The 21,712-nt window shown below is 31.9% G+C and overlaps 3 protein-coding genes across 5 annotated transcripts; 1 reads left to right on the forward strand and 2 right to left on the reverse strand.

Moving 5' to 3' along the window:
- Window positions 1-6,127: 6,127 nt before the first annotated feature.
- Window positions 6,128-11,487, reverse strand: LOC107642252 (4-coumarate--CoA ligase CCL1). Of its 3 annotated transcripts, none has more exons than XR_015902629.1 (5): window positions 10,037-11,487; window positions 7,500-7,701; window positions 7,025-7,249; window positions 6,659-6,761; window positions 6,128-6,581 (listed from the first exon to the last, which is right to left on the reverse strand). XR_015902629.1 is itself a non-coding variant. In XM_016345545.3 (5 exons), exons 1-5 carry the CDS (start codon window positions 11,048-11,050, stop codon window positions 6,462-6,464), a joined length of 1,653 nt encoding a protein of 550 aa, XP_016201031.1. In that variant the 5' UTR covers window positions 11,051-11,487; the 3' UTR covers window positions 6,128-6,461. The 3 variants fall into 3 exon arrangements, 2 of the variants coding, with proteins under 2 accessions (XP_016201031.1, XP_016201033.1); XM_016345545.3 differs by having other exon boundaries at window positions 7,036-7,249; XM_016345547.3 differs by lacking the exon at window positions 6,128-6,581 and having other exon boundaries at window positions 6,627-6,761.
- Window positions 11,488-13,933: 2,446 nt separating this feature from the next.
- Window positions 13,934-15,070, reverse strand: LOC107642268 (LRR receptor-like serine/threonine-protein kinase HSL2). Its single transcript, XM_016345574.3, has 3 exons — window positions 14,913-15,070; window positions 14,262-14,425; window positions 13,934-13,956 (listed from the first exon to the last, which is right to left on the reverse strand). Exons 1-3 carry the CDS (start codon window positions 15,068-15,070, stop codon window positions 13,934-13,936), a joined length of 345 nt encoding a protein of 114 aa, XP_016201060.1.
- Window positions 15,071-16,625: 1,555 nt separating this feature from the next.
- LOC107642259 (cotton fiber protein) lies at window positions 16,626-17,392 on the forward strand. Its single transcript, XM_016345554.3, has one exon. The coding sequence runs from the start codon at window positions 16,724-16,726 to the stop codon at window positions 17,141-17,143; it is 420 nt and encodes a 139-aa protein (XP_016201040.1). The 5' UTR covers window positions 16,626-16,723; the 3' UTR covers window positions 17,144-17,392.
- Window positions 17,393-21,712: the final 4,320 nt, after the last annotated feature.

The following is a 21,712-nucleotide window of genomic DNA, read 5'->3' on the forward strand; positions in this document are numbered from 1 at the left end:
TTGTGTGCAGCTACTATTTCCAAAACGACAGAACAAATGAAGGATGAGAAAAGAATAAAATAATAGCATTGAACATCATTAAACATATTTCTTAGTAGCTAACATTAGTTATAAAACAATTTATAACATTAGTAGCTAACATTAGTTATAAAACATATTGTCCAGCTTACATCTATATTTTGTATTATATACACATCTATACATATATAATTATTTTAATATAAAAAAAGTTCGAGCCAACTTTTAAGTTTTTAATAAGTCGAACTTGAATTTGATTTGATGTGATCAAGATCTAGAATACAAGCAAATACAATTTGTAAGGAATTACTTAATTTTAGTGAATATCATTATAACTTTCCAATTACTTATGTTTGAACTTGCATCTACTAATACAAGAAACTCCAAAAAATATTTAGTAACTATGATTCAAAATATACAAAGTACAAACTATTCAAAGCCCTGATAATTGACTCTTAATTCTACTCAAATTGCATAGTAAAATATGCTTCCTCTAAGATGTCCTTATGCCCTTTAGTTCCTTTAACATTTTGTTGGAGAAAGAAAAATGAATAAAAAAAATATTTATAATGGTGAAAACTCAGTACATCATTTAAATGCATCTTCTTCAAGGCCAACTTCCATGGTAATCATTACTATCACAATTACATTAGATGCACGAAGCACAAAAACTCAGACTTCTTATGAACCCACCTGGGGATTTTAATTGCGCCTATAATAAGCATAATGAAAGTAGAAATTCTTACATTTTATAAGAACAAATAGCACTTCATGTATGTTGCTTCTGTGTATATCTGGCATATGGAAAGAGGTCAAAATAAAGGGTGTGAAACTAACTTTTCTTTGAAGGCAATTGGTATGATCCAATATGACAATGTATGAATTGGAGGGGTATAGAACTATAGAAACTCTGATCTGCTGCAGGTTAAAGGGATGGGATTCATGCAGCCTATAAAACCTTGTATCTTCATCAAACTATGCCTCATCCTGATATCAAAATTGCAAGGTTTTATCATTGGCTCATCTTAAGTTTGAAAAACCAAGAGATTGAACAAGAATTTTCTCCTGTATCTGCTAGTTATCAATGATGATTTGAGAATCGACTTGTCAAATCATCTGCCTGTGGTCATCTCGTAGATGATCTGCGGGCACATGCATGGAGGCCTTCATGGCGAAGTACCATGACCTGAGACAGAAATTTTTTTCCTTTTAACCTAATCTGCATGAAGATGGTGCTTCCTCCTCCGGTTAACATACCAGGTGGCATGTTTCTGTAGGCCCAACCCAACAAAGACCTTAATGCTTGTAAGCATAACTGCATAACATAGGTCATTGCTGTAAAAAGCAGAATCCAAAAAAGCCTCCATCGAAGGGGATTGGGAGGAATGTTTACAGCAAAAACTGGAGTCAGCACTCGAATAACCTGAGAACAAGCAATAAAGAAGTAGAGAGACATTAAATTAACAATAAATAGCAAATTAGCATATAGGAAATGCAGCATTTAAAATATCTATAATTACCACAGAGATGCTGGAGCAAGTGGGACAAAAGTAAGATTTTTCTTCACACCCTCAGTTTGCATATTTAAAGTCTACAGATAAGAAAAAGAGTCAAGTGTCAGGCTTGTATTCTTAGGGAAATTTCCATCATAGAGTCAGCTAAAGCAATGTAATTATCAAAAACAGTATAAACCAACTTAAAGTTGCATAATTATATATCATTCTTTATGTAGTAACAGTTGGCTTTCTCAAGTGTCAACTAAATAGCATATTCTTGCTTTTCAACAGGATACACCATGTGCAAATGCCAACTTAAATTATAAAAAATCTCTTCCATATGGTAAAAGTATTCTCGTTCTCTTTTTCTTTTCTTACTTTTTGGTGAAATATGGTAAAAGTGTTCACTTATAAACTGAACTTACTGGAATTAAACTATAAATCAAAGAAACAATAATGAAAGAAATCAAAGGGACACAATCAATTGAGAAGAAAAATGACCAAGTTATTTAGAGAGATTGAACCATATTGCTAGAAAGGAATACAAAAGGCATACAAATCCATATTGGATTCAATATCGCAGTAAAGGAAAACATATTACAAGTTTGCAACAGATAATCACAAAAGGAATTTGAAAATTGAATTATGGAAGGCTGTGGTACTTTCAATGTATTATTGCTCATAAAGCCACTCAAATTCAAGATACCCCGTGAGGGATTTGAAACATATGCAAATTAACCATGCACAGCTAGCTGTTTAATGCCTTTTTAATCAGAATAAACAACCAATAATAGTGCATGGATGATATGCACATAAAATCATATGAAAATACCTGTTTACAGAGGTCTTCAAGGAACTCAGTATGTAATGGGTTTCATGTCATTGAATTTAGCAATGAATGAATGCTTGATGATATCAATTATCATTTCGCATACGTATTCCCATAATTCTCACTCACTAACAATGTACCTCCTAATTGCCCATAATACCTTTATCATATTCATATCATATTTTCTTAAAAGATCAAAACGCATACATAAAATATTTATTAGTGTTTAACCAATGCAACCCATTAAATCCTAACAAAATTAGAATTTAAATCAAAGGGATGCACTAATCATGGACTTCAACATCATATCTAACTTTTATTTTGCTTAAAAAGTGACTTTTATTCATCATATTATAAAAGAGTTTGCATAATTTTCTATTTAGCATAGGAACTAATCATCAATATACCAAATAAGCAGAAATCAAAGGAAAATAAACTCTAGTAGGCACAATAACTTACCAAAGTAAACCAAATTGTATACATTGTCCCTGCTGTATCGCTTAAACACATTATTTTTTATCTAAGTAAAATTATTTGACACCAGCAAAGCGAACAATGCATTGTTGTGAGCAACTATACATGTTGATAGAGTGATTGCCTGAGCTAATAAGATAAAAGAATGAACAAGTAAGACTAGTCAAGGAACCAACCTCTGTTTCTTACTCTTGCTTACAAAGAATAACATAGTCAACAAAACATATATGATTTTTCCCTTTTCTTTGGTGTTTTTTTTGGGGGGAGGGGGCGGGGGCAAACCTAAGAATCTGAGAAAACGAAAGTAATTCCAAGGAGGAAGGATACTTGAAGCAGCAATAGCTAAAGATTCATCGGCAACTTGCAAGTCCTTTAAAAAAATCAATGAGATCAAAGCATTTACGTCATCTGAATTGAAATCTATAAAAGAATTTGTACCCAAAAAATACAAAGGAATTATGCTTATAGTCTATCCTTCCATGTACCGATCTTGATAATAATAATATTGGGTGAGAGGGAAGGATACCGTGAGGAAGGCGGCGCTGCTTGTGACGATGGCGGCGGCGATGCTTTCGAGCACGGAGATGGCACGACAGACGGAGGGAATGGGGCACCCAATGAGACGGTTATGCTCGGGTGGCGACAACGGTGCCGGAACAGGGGAGGCCAATGACACGGTTATGCTCGGGTGACGACGACAGTGCCGAAACGGGAGAGGAGATACAGAAGATTAGGGTTCATTGTCTGGGAGCAGATTTGGTGAAGAATCAAAGATTGAATTTTTATATTTTAGTAAATTATATAATTACCCACTTTGGACTATAATTTAATTATCAATAGTTTAACCATAGTTAATATAGTAACCAATTAAAGAATGACATGTCACAGAGGATAATATACATATTATTATAGAAAAAGTAGAGTAGAATTTATCTTAATATAATTATCTTCTCTCTTCCTCTTTTGATTTGATTCAATTCTTTTTTTATTTACTTTTATTTTTTCTATTCAATATTCTTTCTAATATAATAGGTTTTTTATTCACCATCATTTTTAACTTTTATGGTAGTTTACCCGACATAATTAAAAAATAATTTGGTACAATTTTAGAATATTATGATAATTTATTGGCTTATGTAAAAAGTATTCATGTCACGTATCTTGAATTATTGCTTCCATATTTTATCAGTGCATTAAAAATCTAAATTCAAAGAGAGGTTTTATGTAAAAATTCAAAATTTACGATAAAAGCTTGGTTTAGAGCAAGAATGTGTGAAATAAAATTTAAAGATGAGGATCAACCAAATCCAAAATTTCAAGTAGAAATCTATCAAATTCAGATACAAAATCACAACAAATTCAAAAATTCAGAAATATAAATTTAGATCTACGATTGGAGGATCCAAATCTGGGACTAGCCTACATGAAGGAGCAAATCAGCTGGGGCAGACGATGACATTCACAGCGGCAGAACACCTGCGAGCAAGAGTTGCGCGAGAAGCACGACCAGCAATGACATCGAGGATGGCGTTGTTGCAAAGGGGAAGATGGAGACAAAGTCTCATAAGACGACTGGCATGGCGACAGCCAACGAAGCTGAGCAAAAGTAACAGCGCCGAGGACGAAATTATTAAAATGTTTTGCACCGAATTAATTTTTTTTGTTATTAAAATTAAAAAAAATGAGTGCTAGAGCCAGCAATTTTTATGATTTGTAGCCATCAAATAGTTATCAATGATGATTTTAATGGTGTGAGATTTCACCCAATGATTTATTTTTCTTTGCTGGTTATATGCTAGCCAGAATTTGAAAAAGTTGCTGGCTTCTAGACTTTTTCATTAAAAAATGTGAGTTGTTAATCAATTCTAGATTTAATTTTAAATTCGAATAAGAAAATAAAATATTGTTTAAAATTTTATTTTACTAATCAGACTTAACTTTAAAATAAAAAATTATTTTGTAAATTGTATTGTTAGATAATGTGATCATTTACTTTTTTTAATGGTAATTATTACAGGATAAAATAGTGTACAAAATTGATAAAATTGTATTTACTAATTTAGGGGATAATAATTTATTTTTCAGTAGAATAAATTATATATTAAATAACAAAAATGATTATGATTTTTCTTCACACAAACTAATATTCAACGATGGTATTTCAATAATGTTATCGAGAAATATTAATCAATATAATAGTTTTTATAAGGCGTAAGTCTATAAGTTTTGAAATTTAGTAATCATGTCATAAAATGTGAAATTGTAATAAGTAACAACATTAATAATCATATTGTTTTGATTTCAAGAATGAATATGATATCAACAAATAAAACTGTTTCACATAAATTTTAATAAAGATAAATCTCTACAAGTATTGCTATTAATGAGAAATTATTCTACTTTAAAGACAAATACTATTTTCACAGTATTCTAACTCTATAGGTCGATGACTAATCCACTACAGATTGAAACTATATTTATTAATGGTCTACTGCTAGCTAGTCAATGAATTGTTACATACACAATGTGAAATTCGAACTCCTAATACCTACTTAAACAGATAAGTGAGATAATTACTATTCAACCAATCCAAATGAGTTAAGATAAATACTAATTATTTTTAATATTTTTAACATTAAAAATAGTTAAACTTTGATTTAACTATAGCTTTATAAAATATTTATAATAATAATTACTATATATACTTTTTGTTTAATTTAATTTTTTAATAAAAAAAGTTATATATTTTTATATATTATCCCATACAGAATATGAAAACATACACTAATTTATAATTTAAAATTTAATATTAAAAAATTGGAATAATTTAGAATTTAATATATAAGAATAATTTAAAAAAAATTATATTAACTTAAAAATAATTAGTTTTTTAATTAAATTCACAATAATAAATAAGAATCTAAATATAGGTAAGATAAATACTCATATGCAATTGTTTTTATATGAAGTTGATAATTAAAAATCGTTAGATAATAATTTAGTCAAATTTATTAAATTATCTAACCATTTTTAAATATCAACTTTCACATGAAAACAAAAGTTTCTACGTAGATAATGTTTTAATTGAAATCATAATAATAAATAGAGCTCCCATGAAAAGGTTCTTTCTATTCATAGACTATAGTACATTAATAATCTGGTCTTTTATAGCGTTGGAAATTTCAGCTCAAACAACTTGTATGAGCTTCATTCTTGTCAAGCAATCATTACAAATATAACTTATACCATCCCGTTAAGCATACACTTTTTATAATAAATATCATTTTAATATTAGTATTCTTTTAATGACTAAACATGAATTTTTTTTATCTTATTAATTAAAAATAATGTAAGTATATATTTAATTAATAACAAATATATTTTTATACTTTTCCTTCTCCTTTTTGGTATGGCACCACGACTTTATGATTACAGAGACACAAACATGAAAAATCAGATAGTTTTTGCTTTTTGGAAGCTTTATGTTACAGACTCGAGATAAAAGAAGAATACCCAAAAACGGATTGTTCGGTGTCTTTTGTAATAGTGGGCCACCGTGGCTAGTGACAAAGGAAAACAAAATAGATTGGGCCTCCAATATGCACAAGTAGTTTGGGCCGTGTCATAAAACTTTCTAATTGGGACTAAATTTCAAGGCCAGATGCAAGCCTTGCTCTGAGGTGTTTTCGTAAAATCTTACCTGACGGTGCCTTTGGGATTGAATCCACAAAGAAAACTTTGTTGATTCTCTTGTAAAATACAACCTGTCACAAAAAATAAAATAAAAAATCAACCAAATAAAGTGCTCAAGGGTAATTTGTGTATTTCATTCCTCAATTACCTGCTTTGAGATATATAGCTTGATTTCATCCTCCGATATCTTAGACGCGTTTGATCTTACAACAAATGCAACAGGAACCTCTCCTGCTGCCTCATCTTTCATGCTGAAACCAATTAATGTAACGTTCCGGTTGTTACAATAATTATGAAAACAAATAAGGGAAAGTCTATGAGCCAGCAACTTTTGTGTTTTGTGGCCAGCACTTAACCATAAAAAAAAAAAAGTGAATGATCTCCTACTATTGGATGTAATCTCACACCATTAAAAATATTATCGATGACTAATTGATGGTTACAAAACACAAAAGTTACTCACTCTAACACTCCAAATAATATGGGGAATCTATCTATATATCTATGTACATACATAGAACTTACGCTATAACAGCTGCATCGGAAAGGTTAGGGTGAGAAATCAACATAGCTTCGAGCTCAGCGGGAGCCACTTGAAATCCTTTGTATTTGATCAACTCCTTTAAGCGGTCAACGATGAATAGCTCATCGTTGTCGTCGATATATCCTATATCACCCGTGTGCAACCATCCCTCTTTGTCTATGGTATCTTCTGTCGCCTTAGGGTCGTTTAAGTAACCTACCCATCCATAACATTATGTCACAACTATATTTAAGTTTCACCTATCTATATATATACAGTCTTGTTGACTTTCTAATAAGAATATTGATGTGTTATTTGAACTCTTTCCAACTTATTCTGTTTATGATCAGTTTCACACTCAAGAAGATAGGTCACAAGAAATACATGAACAGAATAAGTTTCTATTGAATATGTATGTGATTGGGCATAAAAATGACATTTTTCCTCCTACGAGACGACATTGTACCTTTCATAATCTGGTTGCCTCTGATGCAAATCTCACCGGCATGATTTCTGGGGAGGGAAGCAGCAGTGAGAGGATCTACAATCTTCATCTCTGCGTTTCTTACGACGGTCCCGCACGCACCTGATGATATCACCTCAAAAGGTTCCTTTGCAAACGCTAAGCACATCGAAAGCACCGGACCTGCTTCCGTCATCCCATAACCCTGCATGCACACACGCTCTAATAATCTTATCATGCTTATTGTGTTGAGCGAGGGTAATTTCGTAACATTGCTCGCTCATCAAGGACACACCGGATTTACCGATCCTAAGACCTAAAGGCTGTTCATACATTTAATTTTTGTGTCTGTGTAGTTACTTTTTGTTGCCTTTGCTTACTCATCTGTCCCAATGACTATAGCAATCACATTACGTTTCTTTATCAAAAGTCTTTCAACACTCATAATTTAGAAAACTTTTGGCACCTAGTTTTCTTTTTCTCTCTTTCTCTTCCCCTTTCTCTTTTCGTAGCGCATTATTAATTAAATAAAAATTGATTCTCTATTCATTGTATATAACCTTCTATACACTTAGCAATGCTAATCACCTTTGATGTAGATCGATCTTGTATCTCACAACATTTATCATTGATTAACAGTTGACGATGTAAGTTTGAGGTTAACTTTGAGATAGAGATTAGTTTAAAATAAAAAAAAATATATAAAACATTTTTGAGAAAAAATTTTTTAGAAAATGTGATTGTGTCAATGATAGTGCTAACAGTTTTGGTCCCATTTGACAATATCACATTGATTGGAGCAATATTTTAAAAGCTTGCAAAATTTTTTAAGTCAAAAGTCACATGATCTGTTATATAAGAGTCAATGGCCCATAGTGCAGATTTTAGAGTGATAATTCTCATAATTCTCGCATTAAAATGTAATGCAATGGTTTTACCTGGAATGGAAGTCTGAATGAAATTAGTTAAAATTTGATTTGTATTATGAGGTTGTTGCTGCACACTTTTGTCTTTAATCAATTCTAACAAGACAAATCTTTGCTCTAGAGTAAACCCAGATCTTGATATTTCAGTGTTCTCTTTGAGACAATTGAGTTAGAATTGTTTGTCACTGAGTATATCATGCCCCTCAGTGATCACATGATTGATGGTGGTGTTATGTTGCCGTTGATAGAAATGGGAGGAGTACCCATGCTTCTTATAGCATACCTTTTCTGTATGGCCTTGCTTGTTACCATGAGAACATGGCAATGTAGCTCCACAATCTCTACAATAGGAAGATCTGTTTATCATATTCGCCATTTTGAGAAATCAATGAATCACAGAGTAATAAGGATAGATCTTCTTCCTTCTAACTCGTTGATCGGAACAGCTATGTTCACCAAGAAAGAATCTTGCGAAATAACCTCTTATCAAACTCTATTGGATAAGTTTGAAGGAAGAAATAAGAATGGGAAAAGAAAATGTCGAAAGAAAAATTAGGGATAGAAAGAAAATGGTAAAATTAGATCGGATCTTAATTCACAACTTTTTTTTATTTGATTCATAGCTTGATTGCTTTCCACGCTCACCGCACCATGAAGAAAATCTCATACCCTAAGCTGTTCAAGCTGTGATGTTGATGGTTTGATGAACCAAAAGGGATTAAGAGATGGAGAAAAATAAGTTCTTCTCATTGTTTAAGAAAATGAAAAATTTTCTTAAAAAATATTTATTGAGTTATTACACCTTATATACTATGTACTCTCACTAAAAAGTAATTACAATGATAAGCCTATTATTGATAAAAAAAAAAATCTAAATAACACAGTTCCTTTTCTAGCTAAAAGCGTGCTATTTTAAGTAAAATAAAGGTTTTAATTTGCTATTTCCTGAAAATCTAATTTTTATTTGGCCAATTCTATAATTTATTAATTGTTGCTTAATTTTTGTTTAACTTATTTTTTTGATAAATTTTAAATTTTTTAAAAATAATTTATTTTTATATCTTTTAAATTAAATATTAATTTTTAATTTTTTTTTAATAGATAGACACTATTTTTAGGCACTGTAACATTCAGTTTTTTATTTTATATCTGGGATGTAAAATAATTGAGGATAGAGAAAGGTCTACATCATAATTCATAATAACATCATGCAATAATTTCTGGTAGGGCAAAGAAATGGTTAGGGAAGGTGTCATATCAAATTATTTTCGGATAAAATTAAAAAGAATATATAAAAAATAGTTAAAAATGCAGTTAACTTTAAATAAAATTGATAACCGAGAGTTGTTAAATGATAATTTAATTAAACATAACAAATTATTTAATGATTATAATCTATCATCTACGATGAAAACTCAAGTGAAGTCGACTTTACTTGAAGTTGATACGTAAGAGCCGTTGGATGAAAATTTAGTCAAATCAATCAAATCATTTAACGGCCCTCAAGTATCAACTTCACGTAAAGTTTACTTAACCTGAGTTTCCACCATCATCTGCACATAAAGATAGAGTTAAAATTTTTAAATTTTTAATTTTTTTTTTTATTGACAGTACCTGACCAAAGGTGGCATTAGGAAGCATGTCCCTGAAAGCATCGTGAAGGTCCTTACCCAATGGGGCCGCACCGGACATCACCATCCGAATGGACGATAAGTCGTAGCGTGTCACCTCCCCGCTCTTTACTATCGCCAGAACGATCGGAGGCACTAATGGCGCAACGCTCACCCTGTGCTTCTCAACCACTTGAAGCAGCCCCACCACCTCAAACTTGTGCATTATTACGATTGCAGCCCCTACTCGAAGCCCGCACAGCAGAACCGAATTCAGCGAGTAAATGTGGAACAGCGGAAGCACGCAAACCACCACATCGTCGCGCTTAATGTACAAATTGGGGTTCTCTCCGTCCACCTGCTGCGCCACGCTCGTCACTAACCCTTTGTGTGTTAGCATCACCCCTTTTGGGAGCCCCGTCGTGCCGGACGAATACGGTAGCGCAACTACATCATCCGGGCAGATTTTGACGGCAGGGATGTCGCCCTCATCCGCCTCCGTTAGCTCCGAGAAGTCAAGGCACCCCTGCGGCGGCGCGTCGATGCACACGACCTTGATGTGTTTGTCCCTGGCCAGATCCTTTACCTTGTCGACGAAGGACGACTGAGTTATTATGAGCTTAGCAGCGGAGGCGGTGGCCTGCTTGGCGACCTCGGCGGGGGTGTAGAACGGGTTGGCGGTGGTGACGATGGCGCCACGGTAGGAGGCGCCAAGGAAGGCGAAGACAAACTGGTGGCAGTTCTGGAGGAGGAGGAGGATGACGTCGCCTTGACGAACACCTAGGTTGTTGAGTCCGGCGGCGACTTTTCTGGCGGTTAGTTCGACGGCGGCGTAGGTGAAAGTATCGCCGGTGGTGGCGTTGATGAGGCAAGGACGGTCCTTGAAGTGGGAGAGATTCTGAAAGCAGTAAGTGTGGAGAGGGAGGTGGGTTGGGATGTAAATGTCGGGCAACTTGGAACGGAAAATAAAGTGATGGTCACCACCGTGATGATGATCAAGGTTTCTTGTTGGTTCCATCTTTTTTCTTTCTGGTGTGAAGGAAGCTAAGAGTGGGTTTTGTTCGTTGCAAGTGTTATTTATATGATAATTAATTAAGGTGTGGCTTTAATAACTTTAAGTCTTTAATTGTTTCTGTTTACTATACTGAGCATGAGCAGTTTCTTGCGTGATCAGAGATTTCTCCTAAGTTTGTTGTGAATTTGGTTCAGTTTGATATGAAAAGTAGGTGATCGAGGATTATATAGCAAATAAACTGGGATAGAGGGAAACTACTACTCAAGGGTAACATGTGTCCAACCCATTAATAGAGCATAGGTATGCATGATACTTATCCTGAGTTCTTTGTTTTTTCTTTTATTCTTCCAAATCAATAATTAGATTTGGACTCTTACGAACGAAATAATTAATGTGAACAACAGTAGGATGATGTTAACAAAAATGATAAGACATTATTTATTATTCACGAAGCTTAAATATTATTTTGAAAACAAGTTTTTTGAGATATATAATCCAATGAAGGCTTGTGTACCATATATATATATAAGGAATTTTTACGTTACTTTTGAAATATTGCACGAAAAGGTAGATAAGAATTCTCATCAGATTCTTGTCCTGACATAAGTTCTAGCCAAGTTTTTTCTCAACTAATGACCAATGAAGACAGATAAAGAGATAGGATAAACATGCTACAAATGTTGCAAATTCTTGCTGATGTACTAAAAAGTATCATTTATAATAAAGAGGTAATTATAGTTAGGTGCATTTACTTATAGTTTGTGACATAAATGTTAGAAAAATCTTTTTTATCATGTTTTAAGCTTTATAATATTAAAATCTTTCTATGATATAAGTATATTCTTCTGCTTAAGTTGAAAGATAAACAGTTGCCATAAAACCATGAATCTAATTTCTGATAATTACTTTAATTACTTTCTCTTGTACAAAATATTAAGAATAATGTTATCACACATGAGGTCATGAATGAAGGAGCAATTTCTTTAATTTTTTCAAAGATGCATTTCCATTAATTGCTAAATTATTGAACCGTTTCTGTCCAACTTTATTTCTTTATATTATTTTTAGAGATGAGCTTTTCAAACACTGTCTAATAGTATTTGATAAGAAGGTTCTTCTATTTGGGTCTAATAAAAAAAAGTTAATTAAAAAGATAAAAAATATGTTAAAAAGATCTATTAGATAGAAGCTCAAGTGGAACCACTTACAAACAAATTGTGGAAATTCTGTAGAACTACAGTTATGCAATAATGTTATCTCTCTATTCATGATATTTTATCTATTATTAAATATAATATAAATTTTATTTAAATTAAATTCATATTCCATCAAATAATAAATAAAATTTGAAACTTGGTTGTTGCTTAAGGAGTCCGACTCATTTTGGTATGAAGATAAGTGATTCAGGTTGATGATTATGTTTCTTAGTTCTGGAATATAGTTGGTGCTTAATTACATAAATTACTAACCTTCAAATTTAATTTTCTTATCTATATTAGTGGATTATATGTTGGGAGGGACAACTGAAGCAGATAGATCAAGACATTCTAATCCATATGAAGACCCTGTGGTGCCTTTTGATGCTGAGACTGACCAAAATAATAACTAATTGATTTGTTTTAAAATGTTAATTAAATCCTTTATGTCAAATTTTTTGCTTTTTGCATAGGTAATTGTAAAGCTGTCAATATTTTGACGAAATTAGATGCCAACTATAATGTATAGTGGTGTTGCTTATAAGCCTTTTATTCATACATGATGTTTGCTCGTGTATTATCAACCTTAGAATATGACATAATATTCTTCTCAAATTTAAAATTTATTGTTTAGTTTCATAAACATCGAACTTTGGGTTGTAGTTAATTATGTTCAGATTATATGACAAATCATTATTTATTTCTTATTTATTTTTGTGGTCTTGATCAAAAGTTGGTCCTCTTTGCTAAAGGTAGGAGTAGCTTGTATTCAAAGATTAGATTAAGTGCGTCAGAACGAATTAAATCTTACCTGATTTTAAGTAGTTATGAAATTAATGACATATCCAATCAAGTTTTAAACAAAAAGACACATCCATCACAGACACAGCCAAAGAAGTTTGAAACACAAGAGACATCTATTAAGGACACATCTAACAATTAAAGACACATCCAAACATTAGTCGGTTAAAACAAAACAAGTGTTTAACAAATGTAAAAAGACATATCAATGTCTTAACAGAGAAGGCAACTTTACACTTAAATTTTTTTTTACGAGAGATAACCAAAGAAAGTTCACTAGTCTTGAAAAGCAACATCGATGTTCTAAACAGAAGACACATTCAAATAAGTTTTAAATAGAAGACACATCCATTAAAAACACTTCCAACAAAAGACACATTCATTAAAGACACATCCAAACAAATTTTAAATAGAAGACACATCCAAGTATTAACCGGATAAAACAAAACAAGTGTTTAACAAAAGTAAAAAGATATCATCTGGAGAAGCATCTTTAACATATCAAAAAAATTAAATATCTCTGCCGTCTTCATTTCTAACAACTTCTCCTTGTATGCTAATTAATCAAACAAAGCATCTTAAGAAACTATAATAGAATAATTTAACAAAAAATAATGGATCTACTAAGCTAGTACAATTTCTGCCTAAATGAATTTAAAGGACACAAAGAAATGTTATGACATTCTACTCCTTGTTCCTAAAGAACATACAAGTTGGCTTTCAACAAGTTTTTTGAGCATCTCATTATTTGTAAGAACAGGTGAGGCAAGGATCTTATCAAAGAATTTTCTATACTGCACAAGCTTTTGTTTCTTTTCATTCCATCTATGCATCTCCCGAAAAATTAGAACAAGCCTTCTCTTAGGAATTCATGTCAAGCACCATGTGATCAATCATTTATAAGCTTTGCTCCTAAATCAACAATAGAATAAATTCTTCATAGTTATAAACAAAGACTAGCCATTTATGACTAATTCAACATCTCATCATAAGCATATAGAGCGTATAAGCATACTCTGCAAGTGGATCAATTAGGTAGATATTAGCAATAAAGCTTCCCAAAACAAATAACTTGAACCTTAACTTAAATTGACACATCTCAATAGTCTAAACTAAGCTGCTAGATATTTATCATGATTCATGATGGTCATTACTTCTCCTTGAATGGTGTTGTCATTCCATTTGAATAATACCCAAAAATCTACCAAAGAACTTACCCGGGGCAATGTATTCATATGATCCAGGAACTCTGGACATGGCACTGGCACCAGCACCAGCATCTCTGTCACCTGCCTCACGCTGCAAGGTCTTAGCAAGCCCAAAATTCGCTGCATGAGGCCTAAACTCATGATCAAGCAATATGTTATTGCTCTTCACATCCCTGAACTATAGCAGGCACACAATCATAGGGAATTAGTGTTTAGTAATGATAGATTTTTGGTAAATCCAATTCTATGTTGTTTCCATTGTAGCATATAACTAAAAAGCCAATAAACTCATCATAGCATATAGCTAAAAATAGCAAAGTTACACTAAAGATACATATAACCAAGTAACAAACACATAGTAGTAAATGGAAATTAAATGAAATTACATGACATGAAAGTTCAGAATCAAAATTTGACCTTAAAATCAATATACATATCATTATATTCCCATTAAAATAAGCATGAACTAAAGGAGCTCAATGAACTGCAATTCAAAAAAAAAGTTACAAGGAAATTGTATGAAACTATTTCAGAAGAAACATCCAACTAAAATCAATGAAAAATCCATGAATCCAACAAAAATCAGGAGCATCACATAAGAAATATGAATACCAAAATTGAAACAGCTACTGTTACTTAAAACCCTAACAATATACTAACCAATTGGAGAACACTGGGATGATTGCAGAGAGTGGCGTGCGACGGTCGGCGGCTAAACGCAGCAGGGCGGCGTGGACACATACGTGATTGCTGTTGCAGCTTGGAGAAGGCAATGCGTCATCGACGCCTTCAGACGAGAAGGGCTTCCGCGGCAACATCAACCTCTGTGAGAACCAGCATTGGTGGCGTCGACCTCCATGAGTAGCAGCAGCGGTGGGGTTGTGTTGTGGTGTTGAAGACGACGGCGTCCTTGCGGGTGAACAGAGCAACTTGGGCTGCGCAGGTGGCAGGCGGAGGCGGCGCCGAGAAGACCTGTCGACAGGGCTGATGGGTATGCGGCGCTGAAAAATGATATAGGAGTTGGGGAAGTGTGTCCACGGTAACAACAAAAGGGTAAACTAGGATTAGTGTGGTAAACTAGTGAAATTGGGATTAATTTAGATTAATTGGGGATGTGGCTTTTGAAATTAAGTGGGTTTAGAGTTCAGTCCAATTAAAATTGACAGATATTGACAGAAATACTGTTGGTAACGTAACGGAATTGTTAATTAATTAAGAGCATAGTGTGGAGCGGCCAGCGAGGCACTTGGATAGTATAATTGACATGATGTATGCCCTTCCAAGTTAATGCAATCTTTATTTTTAGACAATTTAGATAAAAAAAAAATTGATATTGGCACAAAAAATTCCTCTTTGATTTTTATGGGCCATTCTATTTATTTTCCTTTCCTGTACAAAATGAATTAGTGTAGGCTAGTCAAAGTTGACCAACTTCTACAACAAAAAAAGAAAAACCCATGATGGAAAGAAAAGACTAGAAGCAAAATGTGCAAACTGCAAAGTATGTGTTGGGATCTAAGGGTCGAAGATAAAACAAAAAGATTAAAGGGGCAGTCTCTATATTCCTTACACACATACTACTATTACTAACATGGGTTCTATATTTTTCATTGAGGATTCAAACTTGGGTGAAGCTCCCAGCACGACAGGTGATGCTGCCATTGATCCAAGGTCTGGACTGCGCCATGAGATAGCTTGAGTTAGTTACATCTCTGTGTTAGGACTTAGGAGCTTAGAATAGGAAACCGGGTTCTGGGTCAGGGTGGGTTGGGTGTTCGGGTTGAATTCATGGGCTAGCCCAAGAGTAAAAAAAAAATCTACCACCTTAAACCGTCCCCAAAAAAAAAAAAGGGAGTCATAGGAGTTAGGATTGAAAATTTGGAACCGGACAAGCTCAAGCGGCTGCCACAAAGAAAAGACCGTGTCATGTTGACAGCTAAGCTTTACTTCCACCCGATAGTAATTTATTTATCGACTTATCATAATATTCTTTGATGCGAAAGTTTCCCCTTAAAGGAATTTACTAATTCAAACAAACCAATTATACCAGATAAGGAAAAAACTAAGGTTAAGATGATTGCAGAAGAGTCATATATATACTCATATGATGATGATTCCTCTCCCATTATAAAATTACAATCAGCTTTGACTGTGTCAATGAGCACGAAATAAGCTTGTGACTTAGGAGACAAGCGAGAAAGTACCAATCAAACCTTTGACCATGCTGGATATGTCAAAAAGATACAAAGTTTCCATCAGGCTAATAACACGGTTACAGAGTGATTAATTTCGTCACGAAACTAAACTATGTGTTGTAGCATAACACTACTTTCCTAACAAGTTTCTTAGCTTAATAATCTCCATTATAAGAAAAAAATCAAATTATCAAACTCCCCTAACTTGCCATTCCTATAAATTAATCTTCCAGGCACCATCTTAATCATTTTCTACCTACCACAACCACAACATAGATGAGTAAAATGAGCGAACAGAAGCAGAAGAAGCAGCAGTCTTTGTTAAGCCGCCTTAAGAGGGCGGTGCAGAAGGTGAGGTTTCTGCTAAGCTCCACCATTATCAGCCGCACATGGCATGCCGCATCCCTCATCCGCCGCGCTTCTTCACTAGGCAAAAGGCATCTTAGTTTCAATGATCCACCTGGACTGAAGATTTGTTCTTCGGATAATGAAACGGATTCGGAAGGTTCGCCTTCGCGTGGGCCTGGGCCTGGGCTTCAGAGGACTATAAGCTATCCATCCGCGGATGAAGATGATATTGATAGAAGAGCAGAGATGTTCATAGCTAATTTCAGAAAGCAACTTCGTATGGAGAGGCAAATCTCCTTGCAGCTACGTTACCACAGAGAGCACAGCTTTGAGTTGATTTCTCCATGATTCATGAGTTTAACTTTTTGGGATTCCTCAGATTCAGGAGTATATAGATGCATGCTTGTTAATGGAGGATCGTTTTTTTTATTTTTTGGGAAAAGGATCTCTGTTATCATGTGTGCTATTTGATTCATTGTTTTATTTAATTTTTTTTCCCTTAAGGCTATGCAATTTGCATTTTCCCTAAAAGGATGTGTATACAAAAGATTTGTTTATTCATGTGAAATATTTTTGTATTTTATTTTCTTGTAGCAATTGGATCTTTTATTTTCTTGCAAAATACTTTTCATCTCCCTTTGCTTAATGGAGCATTAACTTGGTTTGAACTTTGAAATACAACAATCCTTTGCCCACATTGTGCGACTTGAGTAATGCTACAGTAACCATAAATCACAAACAATAAATAAAAGTATATACTTACTTATATTTTCACTTATAAGAAAGTATAAATAACTTTTTTTAATTAATTAATACAATTAATTTTCTTTTTATAAATATCTTCTTTGATTTAGTTACACCAAAAATTATTTCAAATTTTATGACAATCAAATCGCAAAAATTTCACCTTCATTATTAGTTTATTACGTTAACAATTATATAATTTTTATTTCAAATAAAAGTTTTAAATTCTTATGTGATTAATCTTAAAAAATATTTTCAAATTACCACAACAACACATTTTATTAAAAAAAAGATATTCTGCATATTCAAACAATTTTAACATCCAAGTTTATCCAAGTGATTTTAAGTCATGCGCTTTTTCCACTTTCTTCTTTTCTCACGCTTCTTCTTCTCCCTGATGCTACATCTTCTTCTTCTTCACGTTCTTCCTCCTCCTCATTCTCCTCCTTTTTTTTTCGCGTATTTTTTCCTTATCGTCATTCTTTTGTTGTGGTTACTGCTGTATTTTTTTTTTCTCCTTCTCTCCCTGATGAAAAAGTAGTAGAAGATGAGGATGAAGAGTTTTGAATTGTGTAAAACAGAAATGAACCGAAATTATATTCAGAAATAAACTGAAATTATATTTAGAATGAACTGAAATTACTTAATGATTTCAGTTCATTTCTGAATATAATTTCTATTCATTTCTGAGTGAATTATTTTTTATGATTCTTTTTGTTTCACTATTTTGAGAGGAATAAAATCAAGAAAAAGAGAAAAAAAAATCAAACAGAAAAGAAGAAACAAGAAAAAAAAATCCCAAACTTCTCATGTTCGATCTTCTTTTCTTTTCTTGTTCATCTAATCAAATAAAGAAAAAGAAACACATAATGCTGCAAAATCACTTGATGGATTTGAATGTGTTTTTGTTCACGATTTAATTTTGTTTTTCTTTTTCGCGCACGCAGATTCTTCTTCTTATTCTCCTCTTTTGTTATGGTCATCACGAACAACACTAACATTTTGCTAACATCTTTATTGGTTATGATTTTCTTTGGTGCCATCGTTAAATAATTTCAATTCATTTTTTAGTTTATTTTGGTTAATTTGTGAATTAATTTCAATTCATTTGTGTGTTAATTTCGGTTCACTTGTGAATAAAAAATTTGGTCAATACTTCCCAACAGCATCAAGTGAATCGAAATTAACACATAAATGAACCGAAATAAATTAAAAAATAAACTGAAATTATTTAATGAAGACAACAGAAAAAATCAGAAATAATAAGGACGTTTGCAAATGTTAGTGTTATTAGTGATGACGTTAAAAAAGGAGAAGGAGAAGGAGGAGGAAGAGAAGAAATAGGAGGAGAAGAAGAAAACCTTCGTGTGCAAATTTGGAAGAAGAAGAAGAAGAAGAAAGAGGAAGAGAAGAAGAAGGGAAGAAGAAGAACCTGCGCGAATTTGGAAGAAGAGGAGGAGAAGGAGAAAGAAACAGAGAAGAAGCAGCGGACGTGAGAGGAAGAAGAAGAAGCGAGCTCTTTTAATGAGAGTGATTTTTGTTGGTGTTGGACCTACTTAGATGAACTTGGATAAAAAAATACTTGAATGTGTAGCAACTCTGATAAAAAAAATCTAGAATCTCAAACTCGTTAGTGTCAATTTATTGAAAATAAAAAACGAACATAAAAAAAATTGTTGGTTTATTTTATGACCTGCAAAATAAAAAAATAAATAATAAATAACAAATCAATTTCAATCCGTGAACTATAGATGTTATATTTTTAAAGTTATTGATATTATATATATAAAATTATGGATGTTAAATTAGAGATATTTTAATAATTTTACTATACAACTCATATTTTTATATATAGATTATATATTATAAAATAAAAAATAAAAATAAAATAGGAAAGAAAATTATGAAATAAATTATTGAATAATTATTAACTAATCAAATTAAAATAAATTAATAAATAAATATACATATAAATATTAATTAAAAAATATTAAAATAATTTAAAATTATTATCTATTAATGCATATGTAGATAATTTAAAAAATATATATCTTAAAATTAGGTAATATTAATTATAAAAATTTATTAATTATGAACATTATATATATAAAAGTATGAATGTTATGAATATGAAATTATAGATATTGAATTAAAAATATTTTAACTATTTTTCACTACATGAAACAAGAAAAGAAAAAAATTAAAGAAAATAGATCAAAAAATTATATATATAATTATTGTTAATGGTAGATAATAACTTTGCTATAATAGTTGGTAAATAAACTAATTTAGGTTGGGCTAGTAATTAGTTCACTAGTTCGCTTAAAAAAAGTATTGAAAATTTGTATCTCGTCTTGTGCATTTAACAACCAATTGGCCAACGATAAATTCTTAAATGGAGATCTGATCTGCGATAAATTAATCTTTGATTTATCAAGTTAAAAACTGTTTTAGGCAACTAAAGAAAATAATTGGTAAATTAATTTTAATATTATGAATGTACTTTCTTCTATTATTATTATTATTATTATTATTATTATTATTATTATTATTATTAGTTGTCCCCGTGAAAAAATGAGAAACCGGAGAAGAAGAACAATAAATGTGTATATTGTAATTAAAGAAGTAAAAAAAAAAAAAAAAAGACTGTTTTTGAGTTTTTTTTTTATTAAATATTTTTACTAATTTTTGTTGTTATCATATATTTTGGGGTAATTTAAGTAGATTAAGAGGTGGTCTAAAATTAAGTTGCAAGCCCATAATTTCAACAAAGTAACATATCAAATTTTAAATTTCAATTACAAGAAAGATCACTAGTTAGTTAAGAATTATTAAAAAAATATTTGATTTAATTAGATTTGATTCTGTTTTGATTTTAGTTTTAAACGATAGGTTTTAGGTTTTAAAAACTTGTTCATATATAACACACAAGGGAATTACATATCACACAATACGTCCTACACTATACTGAAGAATTCTGTTTTCATTCTACTATCAGTAACTAATCTTCTTTGTTAAGGTTAGAAGTTCTATTTATCTTTTTTATGAATAATTAATTTAAGTATTTTATTTTATTTGAGGTTTTGATCTATTCCATGATTGAGTGTTCGTCATTCCTAAATATTTAGAATTGTTGAAAAATATTATAATTTCGTTTTAGTTTTTAATATTGCTTTTGAAAAATTTAATATTAGAATTAGTTTAAAAATTATTTCTCGTAACGTTTTGGTTTAACTAATACTAGTGTTTTAAAAAATATGCCACACTTTATAATTTTTAATTGTTCTAGTTTAAATATTTTCAATTGTTCTAGTTTAAATAAGCTGAGATATAATCCTTTCATAGAAATTAAAGGGAATCGTTATTCGAGGCAGAAAAATAGTATTTCATGAATGTCATGGTAGCCTAGTAGAGGGAGAACATGAAGGATTGAGATCTGATATAACGCCTTCCATCATCAAACTTACAATAATTATACTTTTGTTTTGAATTAATTGTGTACATTAAACAACTATTTTCCTAGTCAATGTCTATACTTGCTTAAGAATCAAGTATGGCGTGAATGGTGTTCATGCAACTATGCCTAGTTATGGAAAAGTTGACTATACACAATTAAAATGGACTTGGCTTGAGGATGCAGCCAACATTTAGGTTCATCCGCACTTATTATTGAAGTTGCTCAATATTAGGCACACATTAGGGATATTTATTAGAAAATTAAATAAACATAAAAGTATTATATAGTGCTTGATTAATTAAACATTTCTCAATGTACACTTTTCTCTTGTGTAATTAAGCAGAAAATTAGAAATAAGTTGTTATTGATTTTTGGATTCACCAAAAATCGAACTCTTGACCTTTTGGATCTAGAGTTCTAATACCATATCATGAGACCACTTATCCCAAAAGTTTCAACTGATGGAAAAAGGTAATACTAATGGTTATATTTTTAATATTCACTAAATCTCCATTGTCCACATTGTACAAATATTCCATTGGCTCCTCGTACTTTTCCTATTAAAAAAAATGGGTGTTAATTCCACTCGTCAAATGAGGAGAGGTCAAAAAGGGGAAAAGTTAGATCCAGTAGCACAAAAAATGAAGAGTGATGCGTTGCCTCTAAGAAGCTTCAAAATTTATTAGTATCATATTATCCCTCATCACAATAATAAG

This window comes from Arachis ipaensis, chromosome B1, assembly GCF_059453495.1.
Source record: "Arachis ipaensis isolate K30076 ecotype BB chromosome B1, ASM5945349v1, whole genome shotgun sequence".
NCBI classification, from domain to species: domain Eukaryota; kingdom Viridiplantae; phylum Streptophyta; class Magnoliopsida; order Fabales; family Fabaceae; genus Arachis; species Arachis ipaensis.